The sequence below is a fragment of the Heterodontus francisci genome, chromosome 30 (assembly GCF_036365525.1).
Source record: "Heterodontus francisci isolate sHetFra1 chromosome 30, sHetFra1.hap1, whole genome shotgun sequence".
Taxonomy (NCBI): domain Eukaryota; kingdom Metazoa; phylum Chordata; class Chondrichthyes; order Heterodontiformes; family Heterodontidae; genus Heterodontus; species Heterodontus francisci.
This window is the reverse complement of record NC_090400.1, coordinates 50,987,904-51,008,167: the sequence shown is the minus strand read 5'-3', so window position 1 is coordinate 51,008,167 and position 20,264 is coordinate 50,987,904. Positions and strand designations below refer to the sequence as shown.

At 40.0% G+C, this 20,264-nt stretch overlaps 1 protein-coding gene across 11 annotated transcripts in view; it reads right to left on the bottom strand.

Moving 5' to 3' along the window:
• nf1a (neurofibromin 1a) overlaps positions 1 to 20,264 on the bottom strand; it is a 291,554-nt gene that overhangs the window by 151,477 nt on the left and 119,813 nt on the right. For 7 of the 11 annotated variants that reach the window (XM_068010585.1, XM_068010587.1, XM_068010591.1 and 4 more), the window contains 5 exons: positions 19,919 to 19,954; positions 18,085 to 18,246; positions 16,114 to 16,217; positions 13,994 to 14,129; positions 4,173 to 4,238 (listed from right to left, as the gene is read on the bottom strand). In XM_068010585.1, the coding sequence (XP_067866686.1) occupies positions 4,173 to 4,238; positions 13,994 to 14,129; positions 16,114 to 16,217; positions 18,085 to 18,246; positions 19,919 to 19,954 (504 nt within the window). The remainder of the gene's footprint in view (positions 1 to 4,172; positions 4,239 to 13,993; positions 14,130 to 16,113; positions 16,218 to 18,084; positions 18,247 to 19,918; positions 19,955 to 20,264) is intronic. The other 4 variants (XM_068010586.1, XM_068010589.1, XM_068010588.1 and 1 more) reach the window with 3 other exon arrangements.

Sequence of the window (20,264 nt, the reverse complement as noted above, 5' to 3'; positions counted from 1 at the left end):
ACAACCAACAGATTAGGTCAAGGCCCTGTTACATCCACTCATAAATCGTGGACAATAAGCAACTAACAGGAGGAAGAGGCTCCATAAGCATCCCCTATCTCAATGATGGCAGAGCCAGCATTAGCGCAAAACACAAGACTGAAGTGTTTGCAACCATCTTCCGCCAGAAGTTCTAACCGGATGATCCATTTTGGCCTCTACCTGTGGTTGCTCCTTTCACAAATGTCAGTCATGAGTCAATTTGACTGGCTCCACACGACATCAAGAAATAGCTGAGTGCACTGGACAAAGCAAAGACCACAGGACACAGTAACAGCCCAACTGTTGTGAAGACCTGTGGCTCCAGAACTAACCAAACCCTGAGCCAAGCTGTTCCAATACAGCTACTACAACTGGAACCGACCAGAATTTTGTGGAAAATTACTCAGGCAAGTCCTGTGCACAGAAAGCAAGACAAACTGAACCTGGTTAATCACCACTCTATCAGCCTACCTCCAATTATCAAAATGATGGAACAAATCACCAACAGTGCTAGCAAGCAGCATTTATTCACCAATAACCTGATTACCAATGCCGTTTGGATTTCACTACGACCTGTTGGTTCCAGATCTCATCACTGCCTCGGTCCAAATATGGACGCAGATGAAGAATTCTGGGTGAGACAAGAGTGACTGCCCTTGAGATGCAGGGAGCATTCAATCCAGTGAGGCATCAAAGAATGCGAGTTAAACTGAAGTGAAGTCAATAGGGATTGGGGGAAAACTCTCCAGTGGCTGGAGTCATACTTATCAAAAAAGGAAAATGGCTGTCCGTGGGAGGCCAAATCAACTCAGCTCTGAGACATTGCTGCAGAAGTTCCTCGGCAGAGTCCCAGGAGCAACCATCTTTAGCTACTTCATCAGGTGACCTTCTCTCCATCCCAGAGTCAGAAGTGGTGCATCCGCTGATAATTGTACAGCATCCGTTCCATTTGCAATTTCTCAAATTATAAAGCAGTCCATGCCCTAAAGCAGCAAGACCCTGACAATATCCGGCTTGGATTCATAAGAGGCAAACCACAGAAGAGCCAAGCAAGTGTCAGGTAATGACCATCTCCCCATGGCATTCAATGGCATTATCAAATGCCCAAACATCCTGAGGTTAACCATTGACAGAAACTCAACTGAACAAGCAACAATAATGCTGTGGCTACTACAGGTCAGAAACTGGGTATTCTATGGTGAGGGACTCACTTCCCAATTACCCAAATCCTCTCTAACCATCTACATGGCACAAATCAGGAATGTGATGGAATATTCACTACTTTCTTGGATGGAGTCAGCTGCAACAACACAAGAAGCTTGACATTATCCAGGATGATACAAAGCTAGGTGGGAATGTAAGCTGTAGGAGGACACAACAAGGCTGCAAAGAAATATAGACAGGTTAAATGAATGGGCAACAAGGCGGAGCATAATGTGGGGAAGTGTGAGGTTATTCACTTTAGTACTAAGAATAGAAAAGCAGAATAATTTTTTTTTTTTTTTTTCAAGTGTCAAACTTCTAAATGTTGATGTTCAGAGAGACTTGGGTGTACTCATACAAGGAACACAAAAACTTAGCATGCAGGTACAGCAAGCAATTAAGGCGGCCTTCATTGCAAGGCAATTGGACTTCAAGAATAAGGAAGTCTTGATACAATTGTATAGGGTTTTGGTGGCACCACACCCAGAGTACTGTGTACAGTTTTGGTCTCCATATTTAAGGAAGGATAGATATACTTGCATTGGAGGCAGTACAGTGGAGGCTCACTCGATTGGTCCCTGGGTTGAGGGGACTGTCCCATGATGAAAGGCTGAGCAAACTGGACCTCCACTCTCCAGAGTTTAGATGAATGAGAGGTGATCTCATGGAAACATACAAGATTCTCAAGGGGGTTGAGAGGGTAGATACTGAGACACTCTTTCCCCGAACTGGAAAATCGAGAACACGGGAGCATTATTTCAGGATAAAGAGTCGATCAATTAGGACTGAGTTGAAGAGACATTTCTTCACTCAGAGGGTTGTGAATTTTTGGAATTGCCTACCCCAGTGGGTTGTGGATGCTTCACCATTGAGTATTTTTAAGTCAGACATAGATTTTTGGTCTGAGAATCAAGGGATATAGGGAGCGAACATGAAATTGGAGTTGAGGCAGAAGAACAGCCATGATTGTACTGAATGGCTGAGTAGGCTCAAGGAGCCGTACTGACTACTCCTGGTCCTATTTCTTATGTTATGTTCAAAAAAGTTCACCTGATTAGCATCTGATCCACCAGCTTAAATGCCCACAATAGCAATTACAGGTATGCAATAGTTGCAGTGTGTATTACATCATTACTTTCTCAGGCAATTAGAAATATTAAGAAATGCTGGTGTTGCCAATGATGTTCATTGCTCTAGAATAATTATTAAAAATAGTGCATTTCTTTTAATAGGTGCTCTCCACCTACACCAAGCAAAAATCCTTTAAAACTGTTAACACCACTTTGCGGTAATGCTCACGTTGTGAAATTTGTTAGCCAAATGATGCACCTGTTTGCACCCTCTATTGGTTCAGCAAACCACACTAAAAAAAAGTCAACAGGCTTTAGAATGATTAAGCAATACCCAATCTCTTAAATTTTTCGCAACACATTTTTTGAAAAAGAAAAAATGTTACACCGAAAATAATTACAAATAATATGCTGCCAGTTTGTCCTAATTAAACATGCAACCAATCCCCAATATTTCACCACAAGCATAGGATTATGTGCAACATTACTATCTAATTGTATTTGTGGTAAATACAGGTGGTCTTGTCAGTTGGACAGAACTAATACTCATCTGGCTTAAAGAGCCAAAACTTTGACACCATATTCTGTCACAATTAACCAAGTGGTAGAATCTCGAGCCATGCCCGGAAATTGGTCCCCATTACCTCTAACAACAGATTAATTGTGGCTAAAAGATCAGCATTAACTGGATAATTGTAATGACGTTCTGCTGTCTGGTGCATGATAACACCAAAGCAGCACATGCATACTGGAAAGCTAAATGAAATGAAAAGCGCACCCAATTTATATATAACATAAATGTAAGGTTAGCTACCACTGGTGGAATTTGTGCAAGATTGGTACAAAGTAGTGGTGTGAGTTGCTGTGAGCAGACATCCAGATTTTTTTGGCAGATAGAGCATATTATTTCACCTGTATTTATTCACAGCTGTACAAAGAAATTTAACTTCATATCTTTAGAGAACAGACAACCTAAAAAGCTTTTTGGATCCTTCAGATCTAATGTGCAATGATCCAATTACACATTTTGCTAAGTTAGATAAAAATATTGGCTGGCTCAATAATTCTCAAGTATAAAACAACTGAACATTTATTCAAAAATTTCTGCAACTTGCAACTAGTTAAAATTGACAAAAAAATAATCAAAATTCATATCATGTACATTTTAAAATCCTGTACCACAACACATGGCGCATCATACATCTTCAGCTTCCAGGTCAGCATCCATACTGGTAAAGTCATTCAGAAGCAGCATCACTGCCCCAGACTAGAATTTCTCACCCAAGTTTATCAGTGCTATCACTCAGGAGATTTTTACTCAGAGATTTAACATTGCGTGCATGAGCTAGCTTCAATAAGTTCAAAGCTGTAGTTCAGTCAGAAGATCAAATAATGTCTAAATTGCCCGTCTAGCTAAGGACATTTAAAATCCTATTGCTTGAATTAGTGCCTTACAACTCGCTGACAGCAATCTAACATTAACCTTACATGTAACAATCCAGTTAATCCAAGCAGGGTGTAATGAACCGTGAAATGCTGCTCATGTCTCAGGTTTTTAAACCTTAAAATACAAGCTTTAAAATATACGATATATACAGGAGTTGCAAATCTCAGGCAGCACATCTTAAACCACAACATCAACTCAATCCACTTCTGAAACCCAAGTTATACTGTACATAGATTTAGAATCTAAATTTTAAAAATAGGGTTAATTGGAATGAAAGCTATTTTTTGCCAGAATTAGTAGAATGATTCCAAAGTGAAGATCAAAAAGGCTGAAGGCAAAGTGTGTTTTAGGAAAAAAAAAGCACAAGATTTTAAGAAGTTGCTTTGAAAGAAAGGTTGATACAAAATTGCAAAAAAGGTCACTGAACTTACTGATTTTTTCATGTTTTCCTTTTTTTCTTTTACTGTAGATTTAGTCAGTAGAGAATGGCAAGTAGCCTACAGAACAGAGATGAGCACAAACAAGTCACAGTACCAACTTCACACAACAAAAACACATTGTTGGCTTCTACATACAACTGCACAAGAACAAAAATACAATGAATATTAAACTGTCAATTTTAATTAAAAATATAAATCAGTAAATAAAAATTAATTTGGTACAATAGTTTGGGTTTTCAGCCAAGGGTGTAATATGGTAATTATTCTTAACCTTTAAAAAAAAAGGTATTTGAACTCTGCTCAGAGAGAAGCGTGCAGTTTGTTTTTCCATAATCATTTTCCACAAGGTATAAACAGATACAACTGCTTTCAATCAGTCTACTATTTCTGGCTAGATACTCAATTTTTTTTCCAGTTTTGTTCAATGACCAAAATAAATTAGGATTTGTTATTAATGCTTCAGATAGCATGTAGATCAATTCAACACTATGATTATCACTGGAACTGCTTTACCCGAAAGCAGCATTTTATAGGATATTGGTGGAAACTTAAGGTTGGAAAGCTAAGTCTGGGGTTTGCCCAAGGCTAATATTTGTAAATAGGGACATTGCATTGCTAATATGTGAATAGCGATATCAAAATGTTGTGATGGATCAATGCAACAGGATGCACAACCTGGCTGTCATCTATTTTCCTCCTCCTCTTAACAAGAGCATCAAACTAAAACACCACCATCATCTGGCAAAAAGCTTGATCAACACAGATGACAGGAGAGCAATGATGAAGGCTTTTTATCCTTATCCAGGTTGTTTGGTTTCCAGGAAGGACAAAACCATTACACAATTGAGATTATTCTGCATTCCAAGTCTAGAAACATTTAATATCAGACATACTCTATTTATTTTAACTCCATTATGACATTCTATTCAGCTGTTAATGTGAACATAGTCACCCTCCAGGGCTTTGTACATAAATTATATATATTTTTTGTTTACATTGGGCAAGAAGGAAAGTCCCATTCCCCAAAATGCATTCTTTTGCTTTCCCAAACACCTTACAGAGGCATGCATTGGCAACAAAGCAAACAAGAATTTAGAAGCTTTCTAGTCAGTAGCATGCAGGATTATTGAACTCTCAACAGCATCATTTATGCAGGACCAAGGAGCACAGGGATCATCCTTCAACAATCACATAACAGCAAGGTATATTTAGTCAAGAAAAGCTACCCTTAGTTCCAAAAGATTGAAGCATCACATGGTTCCATATTCAACAGTGGAAATTAAAGAACTTCCATCCACTTTACCCAGCTGTGCTTGAAAGCTAATGAAGCGTGCCCGACTTTCAAAAAAAAGTTGCACCTCTTTTCAATTTGAAGACGAGGATTATCTACGCCACCAAAAAAGTTTCCTCCTCATTCGCTAACACACACTAACCTGAAGAGAAAGGGAAGCTAACCCACTCCCAGGTTTCTGCCAATGCCTTTAAGCAGCTGATCAGAACTGCATTAGCACATTCCAAAGGGTCACTCACCAGCCAAGTTTTCCTTCCCTCCTGCACTGTAGAGAATTCCATGGTCTCCATTTGGCAACTCCTCCAGACAACTCAACTGTCTTTAGAAGCTCATGATTGTGGATGAAAATTTTGCGAAACGGAATCATCGTAACAAAAATACATTCACTGTGGATTCAGGGCATTTATGCTACCATGAAGCAGTTTCTACAGTGGAGGTAGCTATTTAAATCCAGATTTTCAATATCTAACTGGACAAAAACAGTGTAAATCCCACTACCATTAACTTTACCCAACCCATCCCCCTCACATACTATAGAAAGTGCAACTCCAATGCATTCTCAAATTGTATTCAAAATGCCAGGCTTTGGACATCCTGGGTATTCTTCTAACCCTACCTAGAGTTCATTTAAATCTTTAGTAAGAGTGCAGAATGGCCAAATACTCTGGCTAACACATTTTTACTGTTAGCTCCTGAGCAAGAGGCTAGTAGTTCTAGATGTGCAGTATAAAGATACTCCTGAAAACAATACTGCAGCTATATTGACCTCAGACGCAGTACAATATTTTAATGCATCAGATACACACAAGAAGCCTGGTCAAGACTCAGTGTCCTGAAGAAACAAAGGATTACTTTACTTTTTGATGGGAGAGGGGAGGAAGCCTGGTTCAAAAAATTATGCTTACCTATCAAAATTATTCCTTTTTATTTAGAATGTGTCCTGAAAGTTTTGATCTGATTATGAAAAACATCAGTAAACCAGGAGAATTGATCAGAAACACTGTTTGGACTGAGTCATGTGAAAAGCAATCAAGAATATAGTCAAGAAATGATGATGTTTGCTGATAGAAGTAGAGTGCAAACTCAATGGCACAGAGTGGATTTGAACAGTCTTCTCATCTCTGGGATCGGGATTCAATGGTAACCCAACTGATGAAACTCTTGTCTGCAATACTGCTGCAGAATTTACTTCCAAAGTCCACACGAGGATCCTCATCCTTCAGCTTTCAACATTTCAGCTCTATCAGAATTTTGAAGTGTCTTTTCCTGCTGCCTTTTCGAGGCCATTCATATTTTTCTAGATTCTTGCTCCCTCTCCCTCCAATATCCACCTTGACGCACATTTTGTCTATTTCCACTTTAGGCATGAAAGTCAGTTATGCAATTGGAGGTGGGACTTAGTCATGTTCCTCAGCACTTGTGAGATCACTTTTTAAGGCTGTAGAGCTGTTGCACCAACACGAGGGAGCGTGAAAAAATTCCATTATGTAACAGAAGCACAAGAAACTATGTAAGAAGTAGACAGAGCCAGCAAGAAGCCAGTTACAAGAAACAAACCTAGCAAGTTGGAAAACTAATGGAAAGGGGAATAAAGAGAAAGGTTGTACTAGGTCATCCCTCATTTGAATAAAAGCTTTTTGGGCCAGAGTTCCCAGCAAGCAGCCTCGACACTCAGTCAGAACACAATGTTTGATATATGTCTTGTATGATCATTGCTCAAATGCTATATATTCATAGAATTGTATAATGGTTATAGCACAGGAGGTGGCCATTCGGCCTATCATGTCGATGCCAAGTCTGTGCAAGAACAACTCACCTAGTCCCATGCACCCTCCTTTCCCCTGCAGACCTGCAAATATTTTCTCCTCAGATAAATATCCCATGCTCTTTTGAAGGCCTCAATTGAATCTGCGTTTCATACAGATTATAACTTGCTTGTTTTTGCACTCTATGCCCCTATTTATAAAGCCCAAGATCCTGTAGGCTTTATTAACAACTTTCTCAATCTGCCCTGCCACTTTCGAGGGTTTGTGCATATATACCCCAGGTCCCTCTGCTCCTTCACCCACTTTAGAATTGTACCCTTAATTTTATATTGCCTTTCCTGTTCTTCCTACCAAAACGAATCACTTCACACTGCTCTGCATTAAATTTCATCCTCCCATTCCAGCAGCCTCTTGAAATTTATTACCCACTTCACAGTTCACAATACTTTCAAATTTTGTGTCAAGCACAAATTTTTAAATTGTGCACTGAACACCCAAGTCTAGGTCATTAATATATATCAAGAATAGCAAGGACCTCAACACTAAGCCCTGGCGAACACCACTATTATACCTTCTTCCAGTCCAAAAACAACTGTTCACCACTAGTCTACGTTTCCTGTCATTCAGCCAACTTCATGCCCATGCTGCTACTGCCCCTTTGATTCCAGGGGCTTTAACTTTGCTGACATGCCTGTTATGTAGCACTTCAAACACCTTTTCAAAGTCCATGTACACCACACCAACCACGTGGCTCTCATCAATCCTCTCTGCTACCTCATTAAAAACTCAATCCAGTTAATATAACACAATTTGCCCTTAAATCTGTGCTGGCTTTCCTGAATTAACCCACATTTGTCAAGTGACTTAATTTTGTTCCGAATTACCAACTCTAAAAGCTTTCCCGAAGTTAAACTGACTAGCCAGTAGTTGCTGGGCTTGTCCTTACACCTTTTTTGAACAAGGGTGTAACATTTGCAGTTCTCCAGCCCTCTGGCACCACCTCTGCAACTAAGGAGGATTGAAAGATTATGGCCAGTGCCTCCACAATTTCCACTCTTACTTCCCCAAATATCCTCGGATGCATCTCATCCTGCCCTGGTGACTTATCAACTTTAAGTACAGCCAGCTGATCTAATGCCTCCTCTATCAATTTTTAGCCCATCCAGTGTCTAACTACCTCCTCTTTCAAAATGACTTGGGAGACATCTTCCTCTTTGGTAAAAACAGATGCCGAGCACACATTTAGTACCTCAGCCACGCCCGCTGACTCCAACCGTAAATCTCCTTTTTGGTCCCCAATCAATCCCACGCCTCCTTTTACCACGCTTTTACTATTTATATGCCTGCACATGATCTCTTACACCACAGGTGTTAACCTCACGAATTGTGCCATTGTCCCAACTCATTCTGATCTAAAGGTTAACTGAAACTAAGTAAACATTTCCCCAAACTATACCTCTGCAGAGGAAGATGGATGGAATCATGGCTGATACAAATCGTTTGAAGAAAAAAGATGATCCTAAAAGGTCGACACACAATAGGAACTATCTAAAATAATACTGGATTGGGGTTGGTGGTGGGAGAGAAGTGGGAAAAAAAAGAGAAAGGAGGTCCTCATATTGACACCATATCACCAGTCAGGGCATCTCACAATAAACTGGCAAACAAAACTTTTCATTTTGCATCAGCAGGCACTGAATGGAAAAACAATGAAGTAAGAGCTTGTTGAGTTGAGCTTGTACAAGATCTTAAAATTACAGTTGGGACATTGTACCATTATGGATGCCTATTATAGGAAGAATTTAGAAGTTATGGAAAAGGTAAAGTGTAAATTCACTGGAATGTTTATAGGGATGACAGGTTATAGTTATGTAGCGAGACTTGAGAAGTTACAGCTCATTTTTATTAGACCTTAGGAGGCTAAGGGGTGAACAGATAAGACCTCGCCAAGATTATGAGCAATTATGACAAGGTAAATAGTGATATTACTGTCTTGCTAACTAAATGACAGTGAGTATTATAAACTTGATGTACTTACTATGAACAAAATTTTTATTGCATTCTGGTATATTTGGCTTAGAAGGAAACCCTCCATCCTTACCCAGTTTAACCTACATATGTCTGCAGTCCCACACCAATGCAGTTGACCCGTAACTGCCTTCTGAGGTGGCCGAGCAAGCCACTCAAATGTATCACACCTTTATTAGTAACAGTTTAAAAAAGTGGCCCAACGCAACCTTCTCAAGGACGAGCATGGATGGCTAACAAATGCCAGCCTTACCAGTGACGTACATTTTCCAAAAATAAAAAAAACCTGCGTCAAAAAATAACTGTCCATTAGTATAAGATCACCAGACATTTTAAATCCATTTTTTAAAAATCAAAACACTTGCTTATTTTTGTTCTCCAGTTGAAATTACTATGTCCTGGTCAATGGTGCAATACAATAAATAGCTCCACTGTAAGATTGCCTACAATTAACCTACAAGTGACAAAGTAGTAAGTGATCATGTTAGCCTACAAAGGAGATAGTTCTGGTTATACTACCATACTGCCAAGGACAATTTATTGTTAAGTCAACAGCTGATTAGTTTCCTGAATTAGAGGATGTACAATTCAAGTTGCCACCTTGAGTTATGAACAGCTGAGGCATGAGGTTAGCGGTTTTAACCGGATACAAGCAGTTGGGATATCACGCAGTTAACATTTGCCTCCTTCAGTCTTTCTATGGTAGAAAATCATTGTATGTTCCATTTAAAACACTTACCTTTCTGCACAGTGTTAAAGCTCACAGGATTTAAGGAAAACTGCACTAGCCTAATTTTAAGTGACAAAAGGATGTAATTTTTCACCATCATGTCAAAGAACCAAAGGTAGCATTCAACAGAAGAAAACGTCCCCCATTACAAAATAGGGAGTCAAAATTCTAGCTGTAATATCCTTTCCCCAAAAGGCTCACTGCTATATTAACAGCTGAAGTTTGACATTACTGGCTTCCAAAATAAACATTTAAACCATCTTTTACATAACTTATAAAGGGAAAGTTGTTCACCTTAGCTTTTGACTGATCTCTCACTAACATTTCGAACGTGTGAGATGCAAGTAACGGAGGAGTCACTAAGCTGAACAGTATAAGGCACCTGAATAAAGATATTCACACTAAATGTTCCAATTGACTCATCTCTTCCACTGTGTACATTAGTTAAACAAGATGTTAATAAAAAAAATTCTTCATAATTTTTTTATTTCATTTCTTTTAAGGAGCGGTACCATCCATGAGATATAAACTCCAAATTGAATTTAAGTCAACAGCATGCGTGTTTTACAGTGAATACGCAAAAGCAAAAATCACTGACAGAAAAATTTCCAGTATACATATGGTTGGTCATTTGACTTCCAGTAGATCTCGAGATTACTCAGATTTTTTTAAAATCCAAAAGATATTTAAAACAAAGGGAATAAGGCATGGGAAATAGAAATAAACAGATAGAGATGAGTTTACAACATTTACTATAACCATTAGTGTAGTTTCAGCTGTAATTAACATGTAGCATAAAATAACCTCTATCAGAATTCATACTCATGTACATAATTCAGTAGTTACAGTTATTCTTTTTAGGAAATAAGATTTTTCTTTATAATCCCATTCTATGCTCAATAACTGATATATTATTCAACCAAAGCCAGTTTCAGAACCAGCTACATCTACCTTAAGTGAGCTCACCAAAAGTACCATCCAAAGGTAATTGCTGGTCCAAACCTACCCTATAAAACACTAACCACTGACTAATTAAACACCCACAACACAGCTGATTGTGGTGTTTCAACTAAATGAACGGTATACCCAGTTTCTTCATGTCCAGGTTAGGGCCTATTTTTATGTTAGACCAGAAAATTACTGAGCAACGTACAATAATGGATGCTAAAATGTAGCAGGACAGGAAGACTACCAGATAAGCATCTCAACTCATGTTTTGCACAAAGACATGCAACTTCTGACCAAGTTGCTATTTTCAAACCTTGCATTGTGCAAACATACAGCATGTGAGCAGGTATTGGAAAGGCACGAAGTCTGGAAAACTACAGCAAAGTCCTTTCAAGTGAACTAACGAGTACAGATGTACAAAAATTCAGCACATCTAAACACATCTCAGCAATGACATAGAGAAACCACTGCATATTATTTCTATTTGAAAATTCCTGTATTGTGTCCAGAGAAAGTCGCTAAATGTCATTTAAGTCATGGCAAGTGCATTTACCAGAATTAAACCATTAAACATATATCTGAAGCATGTGTATTATTGAACTGAACATAATGGTGACTTAGCACTTCTATGCAGTTAACAGAAATATTTATCAGTGATTCAAAGAGTCAATCCACCAGCAGAAGCATGTAGCAATGGGGGAGAAAAGTGATCCCGTTTACTAGAAGGCAAAATTATGCTACATCTCTCCAGATCTTTGTTGCACTTGAAGAAATTGTGTGTGATCTTGCATGTTTAAAAAGGACATAAATTCTATCCTGTGGCACTCAAGAATTCACTAAATCAGGCTTTCCCCCCCAAGTTTTCTCTTTGCAGTTACATTTGCTGCAGATATCGGCAGAAGCTAAGAGGTTCAGAAACTACAAAAATTAAAAACACTTCCAAACTGTCAAACAAAAATTTCATCAGATGTTCCTGAATTTGTTTTAAAAAACTTAATATCTCCAATGATGAAGGCAACATCTTTTAATTATTTCAGACTAGTTATCTTCTCTTTGGCCAGAGTGCTTTGTGCTCACTTATTCGAGTGCCTAACAGCCACAAAACAATTGCAAACAGAGCATCTTCCATAGCTCAGCCACATACAGCTGGAAATTCACTGCTATATAAAAGTTAGATAATGTTGGGAACTTGTAAATGCCACATATGACCTCAGACTTAAAAGCAGGGGAGGAAGGAATCAAGTCAATGTTCCAGTCAACATTTTCTGCGACCCCAGTGGCAAAGTGCATGCAGGTGGATCTTAGATGAGGACAGGATCTAGCTTACATGTGAATCCCTCAAAAGTGAACAGCCTGTGCACGCTGGCACAAAAATGGCCCTTCGGTTGAAGCCACCAGAAATAATAGTGCAATAAAACAATATCCCAGCAGAGGCCAGCGACTGGAGAAGAGAAAATTGAAGAAATATGTTTAAATGCAACAGTGGACTTAATTCCTGTATAGAATAGACTCACGCTTAATCGATTAAACTAATAACTTATGTAGACTATATAAGAACTCTTAACCAGATAGCTCAGCTATAACCATTCAAGGGTTGTGACAGAGTAACTAAGGAGAAACTGTTTCCAGTGCAGAAAGGTCAGTAACCAGAGTACACAGATTAAAAGGCGGAGAAACCAGAAGCAAGATGAGAAATTTATTTTATGCAGCAGGTTGGGGTGATCTGGGAATGGACTGCCTGAAAGGTTGGTGGAAGCATAATTAATCATAGTTTCCAGAAAGGAATTGGTTAAACATTTGGGGGGTTATTTGCAGGGCTGTGGGGAAACAGCAGGGGAATGCAACTAATTCTACAGCTCTTTGAAAGAACTGACCGAGGCTAAATGGCGCCTCTGTGCTGTGGCATTCGATAGAATGAGCATGTTTATTTAAATTATATATAATTTTCATTTACTCTCAGTTTTAAGGCAGGTGCAGGCTTTCCTATGAACTGTGACCTTAATATATTGCATGAATATGATACCAAACTTCATGACAGATCCTCAATACACTTTGGGAAAGTATGATCAGTGATTCTATTCTTCAGCTTTCCCTTCTCCCTCATCCTGTACCTCCCATACAAGTCCCTACTCCTTCATGGTAAAATTTGTGCCATGTTAGTTGTGCTACTAGCATTTCCATTCGTCAGTGCCATTTCACTCCAGCAATGAATCCGTTCAAACAGCATTAGTTGACTTCATTATAGATATACTAAAAATGTTTATATGATAAATCCTGCGTAGGCACACACCTTACACCCACAAGCCTAGTTTCCTGCTCTGTATTTTTGGTCATGCTTTTGTGTCAATATTTATCATGAGGGAAATTATGAAGTCAACATTTTCAATTCAATTTGGCTATTTCAACCATCGCAATAGAGTTGCAGATTCTCACCATCAGGTGACTGTGCAACAAGTTTCTGAAGCCTCTCAACCTTGTCACCATTTGGCATATTTTTCTAAAAAAACTATATTCATGAACTGATCATGGAAAATGCTCTAAGAATTCCCAAGTATTCAAAGTAGATATTGGAAGAAACCTAACATGTCAATATTTGTAAAAATTCATATCACTGAATTTGATTCTTTCCTGCTTTGAAGTTCAGCCTAGATTAAGCTGACACGCAGGGATATTAGTTTTTGTGTCGAAGTCCAGTAAAATAAACCCATCTTAGCAGAAAGCAAAAACAACAGGTTTAAAAAGGGTGGCAATGCAAACTGAAGCTGCAGTGAGAGTCAGCAGTCCAATAAAGAAAACTAAACATTCAATATAGTTTGTGTTGTGACATAACGGTTGCACTTCAAATTTGTTGCAATTACTCCACTGCTTTTTTGAAAAACCAACAAAATCCCATTCCATTCTCTCATCAATATAATTTACCCCTGAACTCAACAGTTTCGACTTCAATGATCTACAATGGCCTTTATCTAATACCCCAACACTGGTTCCAGTCACCAGAATCAACTTTTTAAGTTCCCCTTGCAATTCCCATTATCCCATGCCGGCATACCTGATACAAGCAATGGCAGACACTTCGCAGCTGTGGGGGAAACTCAGATGAGGAATTAATAATTGCATGGAAAAATCTCTCTGTCATTTGCAGTAGGTTCCGTTGATTCTCATCCAGGCTTTCTGTTGGTTCTAACCTGTAGAGCAGTATTCATATCATTCTTATTGGGACAAGAAAAACCCACACAAACCACATAGAACAGACAAAACTTAGTTTCAACATTCATCCATCATGTCTTGAAATCCGTAAGCGGGTCACTGCAATCCATACTGCTATGTCAGCCACTCGCCATGGCCGATTTCATAAACCTGCCATAAGTGCTAAATCTGTAGGTGACATTGTGACAGGGGTTTCGAATGTCAAGTGATCTAGCATTAGCCAACACCATATTGTCTCATCTCCAGGACAAATACAAACGATTTGGGGCCTCTACAAAAAGCAACTAATACTGACCTCTCCAATCTGGAGGACATTGAGATCTATGCAGAAAATTTTAAACAGGGCCCTGTTGAAATTTGCATCAGTACAGGGAGGTATACCTCAATGGGTTAAAAAAAAAATGGATCCTCTTCATTGGGGCCTCATCAAATTCAAGGCATATAAAAGGTGCCAAATTCAGAGCCAGTACATCTGCCTCGCCCCCATGTGATACTTCAACAAACTCTTGTACCTCCCCAACCCAAGTAGTTTTCTTGCTCTCTCCATTACCCTCCACCTAAAGTAGTTTCCCAGTTCCTTCCTCCAAATTGGTCCAATTATTGACCCCCATCCTCTCACCCAAGACTTCACTTGGTCTAGACTCTCCAACTGCATAGCCACAGGATAGCGATTTATGGAAAAAAACCTTCTCACTCTCTTTCCCCACCCCTCAGCACCCCACTTGCTCTATACATCATTCTTTACTTTAGTTTAGAGATACAGCACTGAAACAGGCCCTTCGGCCCACCGAGTCTGTGCCGACCATCAACCACCCATTATATACTAATCCTACACTAATTCCATATCCCTACCACATCCCCACCTGCCCCTATATTTCCCTACCACCTACCTATACTAGGGGCAATTCAAATGGCCAATTTACCTATCAACCTGCAAGTCTTTGGCATGTGGGAGGAAACCCATGCAGACTTAGGGAGAACTTGCAAACTCCACACAGGCAGTACCCAGAATTGAACCCGGGTCGCTGGAGCTGTGAGGCTGCGGTGCTAACCACTGCGCCACCCGCACAGTGAGAATAGGCATAGACTACCAGTGGAAGGCCCACGTGCTTGGTGTTAAGTGCACGACTCAGTGTAGTATTGAGCTATATAGACTAGGAATGTCAAAGGTTTAACCTCAGGCCTGTGATAAATTAATTTACCTTAGCTGGGACAACAGCAGGCTGCAATAAATAGCTTGTGCGCCCAGGCCAAGAATGGAGTGAAAAAAATTAAAGATCACGCAGTGTTCTGGTGCCTGGTCACTAACTAGTAATCACCACTATAAAGCACATACATGAAGGCCAGGTGAGGACACAATTGGAATTAACTACGATGTTTTCTGTGGTCAAAACAACCTGCCAAAGCTTGCAATTTCGGCCCACATATAACAAATGACCACTTAAGCAAGGTACTAGGGAACAGCTAGCTGCTAGCACATGTGGAACTGCATGACAACAGGAGCCAGCAGTCACAGGAAAAAAAACTGAAAACAAAGGCTGACGCAGCTGGAGAATTCACCCTTCAATTTTCCTCACCGAGGAAGCACAGCTTGACTTTTTTTTAATAACACCAGCAATAATTGAACTCTGCTCATCAGCCATTCCACATATTAAGCTAAGTTTAGCACCTACTCTCATGCTCAAGAAAGCTCAATACCATCCCTACAATTTCACAGCCCAACTGCAGCAAGAAGTCCCTATTTTTAATTTTGAGATGGTAACACCTTTCTGGAGGGAATGTTGGGTGGGGAAGAAGGGGGGACAGTCACACATCAGGACAGTTCTTTCAAGTAATGGGGACCCAGACTGTGCTAACATTATACAAATAATAGATCTGTGATAAAACTGACATAATATTCTCTCATTTGAGCATCCTCACAGACCAGGTCATTGACAAAAATTACAGAAAGACAGTCCTAACCTGGTAGGATCAACCTCAAAGCTAAGGTGCTGTTTCTCGGGGTCCTTAAGGACTGTTTTTAGCAATGGCTCAAGCAGCTTCTGCAGGTATGTAGCACCATAGACCTGAAAGCAACAAGAGAGCAAAAAGGTTTCTTGCAATGTAGAACGAATTTTAAAAATCATACCCAAGATGTCAACTTTCCCAATGATCCAAGTGAAAGGCTGTCAGTAAACTAGTACTATCGAAGCTGTGGCTCCTATGCTGTGAACAGCAGCATATTATGGGCATGAAACAACCAAGCTTGTCATTTACATACTAGCACATTTAATACTAGCACAAAAACAAAATTAAACTTCAATTCAAAACAGTCTATATTACAAACAAGGGAACCATGTCAAGGCGGTAGCCTGATCTCTGGAGGCAAATCACTTGCAAAATTGATCTTCCAATCTATTGTCCCTTAGATTACTGCCGTCTAAATTTCTTAATCATGGATCTACTTAACCCCCAACCTCCAATGGAAAGTACATACATTTCCTAAATTCCCCTTGGTTAGAGGCAAAAAGCTAGCACTCTAACTGGTATGACTGTCCATTGGAACATGCCAATTAAGCGTAGCATCCTATCCATCTGTTTTAAGAATGTTTTCAACAAGATTTCATTAATGTACACATTTATATTTAACAGGCACAAGGACAGTAAAGCAAATCTTAAGACTAAGTGGCATTGTTCATCCTATGACAAGCTAATAGATACGATTCCCTGCTTCTGCATTGGCCAGTCCACAACTTTCAGCCAATTCATTTTAATGGGTGGGAAAATATTAGATAGCCAAGCTTCTCTCCTTCTTAGGCATCCCCTCAATCCACTCCAGTTCAATGGGTTCTGAGATGGCTGATAAGTCCAATGAGAGATCTGCAGACTGCCACGAGGGGCAGGTGGTGCTTGAAGGGTCAGGTAGATGAGTAGTCTGGAGGTTTGTACGCTCCCTCTGATGTCTCGACTTTGCCTCCGCACGTTCCCGATGAAGTCCCTCGAAGTATACGATGCCTTCCCAAATGAGCTTTCTCCATCTAGGACCGTCAGGAGCCAGGGACTCCCACGAGTCGAAAGGGATATCCAATATCTTCAGGGATGCTTTGAGGACATCTATAAAGCGTTTTGGCTGTCCTCCTAGGAGTCTCCTGCCACGACCAAATTCTGAATAGAGCAGCTGCTTCAGGAGTCTGGTGTCAGGCACGCGAACATGTCTCACCCAGCAGAGCTGGTTTGGGGTGATAAGTGCCCAGAGGCTGGGCAGCTTAGTTTGAGAGGAGAAGCTGCTGTTGGACCGCCTTCCTTGCTACTGGATTTGGAAGATCTTGCAGAGGCACCTCTGGTGGTACTTTTCCAGTGCTGAGGTGCCTGAATAGCAAGCATTGAAGTGGGAAAGACCAGGGTAAGATTTTTCTAGACTAATGGCTGCATATCTCACACACACAGGTTGAATTCAAATCTGAGCTTATTTGAATTTTAAAGGAAAAGCATTCCAAACATATTACAAATATGAGATCTACCAAGGCATTGCTCATGGTGAGATGAAATGCCATTTTATAAAGTGAGGAGCACTGCACAATATGTATTATTCTGCTCCAACTGAGATGAGGCTTGTGTGACTCCTAGACCTTAAAGGCATAAGGTACTGCACCATATCCAGGGGTCAATTATAGATTAATTGCTTGTGCAGATTCTGGGGTCAATTAGGAGGTATTTTTTGTTACAGGGAAAGCTTCTTTGTCAGTTGGCTTACAAATCCTGGCTTCTCTGAAACAGAGTAACAGCAAAGGAGTGGGTTTCTTCAATACTTGTTTTTTGTAGGAAATTAAGCATTGCATAATCAAGCGCGATGGATACACATTAATACTAGCAGATTCACTTAAAGAAAAAATAACCGGTCACATTTAACTAATCTCAGACGCCCTTACACCCATAAACATAGGACAGATTTACCTTAAAACAGAAAGTCATTATTTTACTCGCAAGGCTGTTGCCTCTAAAGAGGGTCTGCATGGAATCTGCTAACTCAACCTCCTTAGAGAACATGTTCCAAAGCAACTGATAGAGAAGATGACGCGAGTCAAATAACGTCACCAACACACGAGCAAGTTCATCCTGGGGAGTGGGGGTGGGTTGGGGAGGGTGGTGGTTGGAGGAGAGAAAAACAAACACATCAACATTATTTGCAGAGCTACGACAAGTAACTGAAAATGGTGAATAAACTACTAGAAAGAACAGCGCAGGGTGAATGCATAATGCCAGTGCAAAGCAGCAAATAATTGGGTTCGGACAGGACTCTTTATAAAAAAAAAATTCCTGTCTGATATTTTTAACCTCCACCCCTTCCCCAACCCCCACCACACCGTCCCCATTAAAGCTTTTGGTTCATTTCCACACAAGACAAGACTAAAGTCACTTTCCTATAAATATACATCATGAAATACGAAAAAAGTGACATTTTAAATGCAAACAAAATGCAGCGATTAACTCTTATAGAAGCCTCAAGCTTAATGCATCAATGGATCTAGTTACTGTGCTCATAAACGAGGGAACTAAATTAATGAGCAGTACTGGTGCTCTAATTTGAATGGGGTGTATAGGGGGGCCAACTTGTCTCTTCTCCAAGGAGGACTGTTTAAGAAGCAGGTGCTGAACTTTTGACTGGTATTCCAGAGACAGGATTTGCACTCAAACAGGTAGGACGGCACAGCCCATTTAGATCAACAGCAGCTGGCCACTGACAGACCTGTAAAAGTATCATCTCAGCTCCTTCCCCTACCCACATGGTCAGGCGGTTTCATACGTTTGTGATGTGGATATTACTAGCATTTATTGACAATCCTTAATGATGCAATTGAGTAGCTTGCTACACCACTTCAGAGAGCAGATTAAAAGTCACCATGTCGGTGTTGGGTCTGGAGTCATAAATGTGGGCCAGGCCAGGTGATGACAGCAGATTTCACCCCCATTAATCAATCAGTTGGGTTTTTATGACAGTCCAACAAGCTTTGTGATTATTACTAACACCACTTGATTTCCAGATTTTCATTTTAATTTACTCCAAAATTCTCGAACTGTCATGGTTGGATTTGAAATTAAAATCTCCAGATTACTAATCCATAACATGGCGGGTCTCCCAAGGCTGCTTTCGGAATTGTACAAGTTGAAATCTTAAGGGGCAATAATTGAAGCAACGTTTGAAGCAACCTTTTTTGGTAATGAGCATTTTCATTACGAAAGAGAATCCACTGAGACCAACAATAACAGGCCCCTTTGAAATCAGTCGGTCAATGGATAACGCCATGACTCTAGGCCTGGATGGGTAAACTTTGTTTTTTTCCAACTATGCCAGCTTATTTACAAACTTGGGACTCTAATTCTGCAAAGACTGTTTCCGCGCAATGAAGCTCATTCTAGTAGTGAAGAAAAATGCAACAAATCCACAAAAATATACAAGGAGAATGCTAAAACAAACTCCTTTCTCAAAAGGATCAATGAGGCCCCATCGGTTAAGTTTTTTTTCCAAACCCAACTTTCTGCTCGTTTCTACTAGCAAGAATGTGCAAGAGTCATGGTATAGGTCTAGTTCTCAGCTCCAACCAAGTCATGCTACCTTTTTACAAGTGCTACCCAGACCTTAGCGTTAAGCTGCCATAAGCAAATCACCACCACGAAAGAAATGTCTAAAGGACTACTTAAAACCATTCTCTGCTCAAAGCAGTTGGAGAATTACTGCAATTGGTTCAAGAGTGCATTTTGCTCGTGTGCACATTTTAAGCTTTCCTACCTGTTGGTTGAGATTAGTGACTGGCCCAACGGAAGTCTGTGGTAAAAATGAAGAATTGCATTTTTTTGAGCTACATCCATGCAGTAAGTTTCAAGAAATTGCAATTTGTAAAACTAAACCATGGGAACTGTTTAATTCGCCGCATGCAGTCCAATTTCATGGAAGCTGCCCCAGTTGGGAGGGGAGGTGAGGAAAGGAAGTTTCAAAGGAAAGACAGCATCCCTTCACTTTCCATATTTGAGGGGGGCCCTGACTTTTACTTCCCTGTGGGGAAGAGTGTGAATTCTGCTTCCACCTTGCCCCAAATGATGTGGGTAATTTAAGAACTTGCCCTGATTTGGGGAGT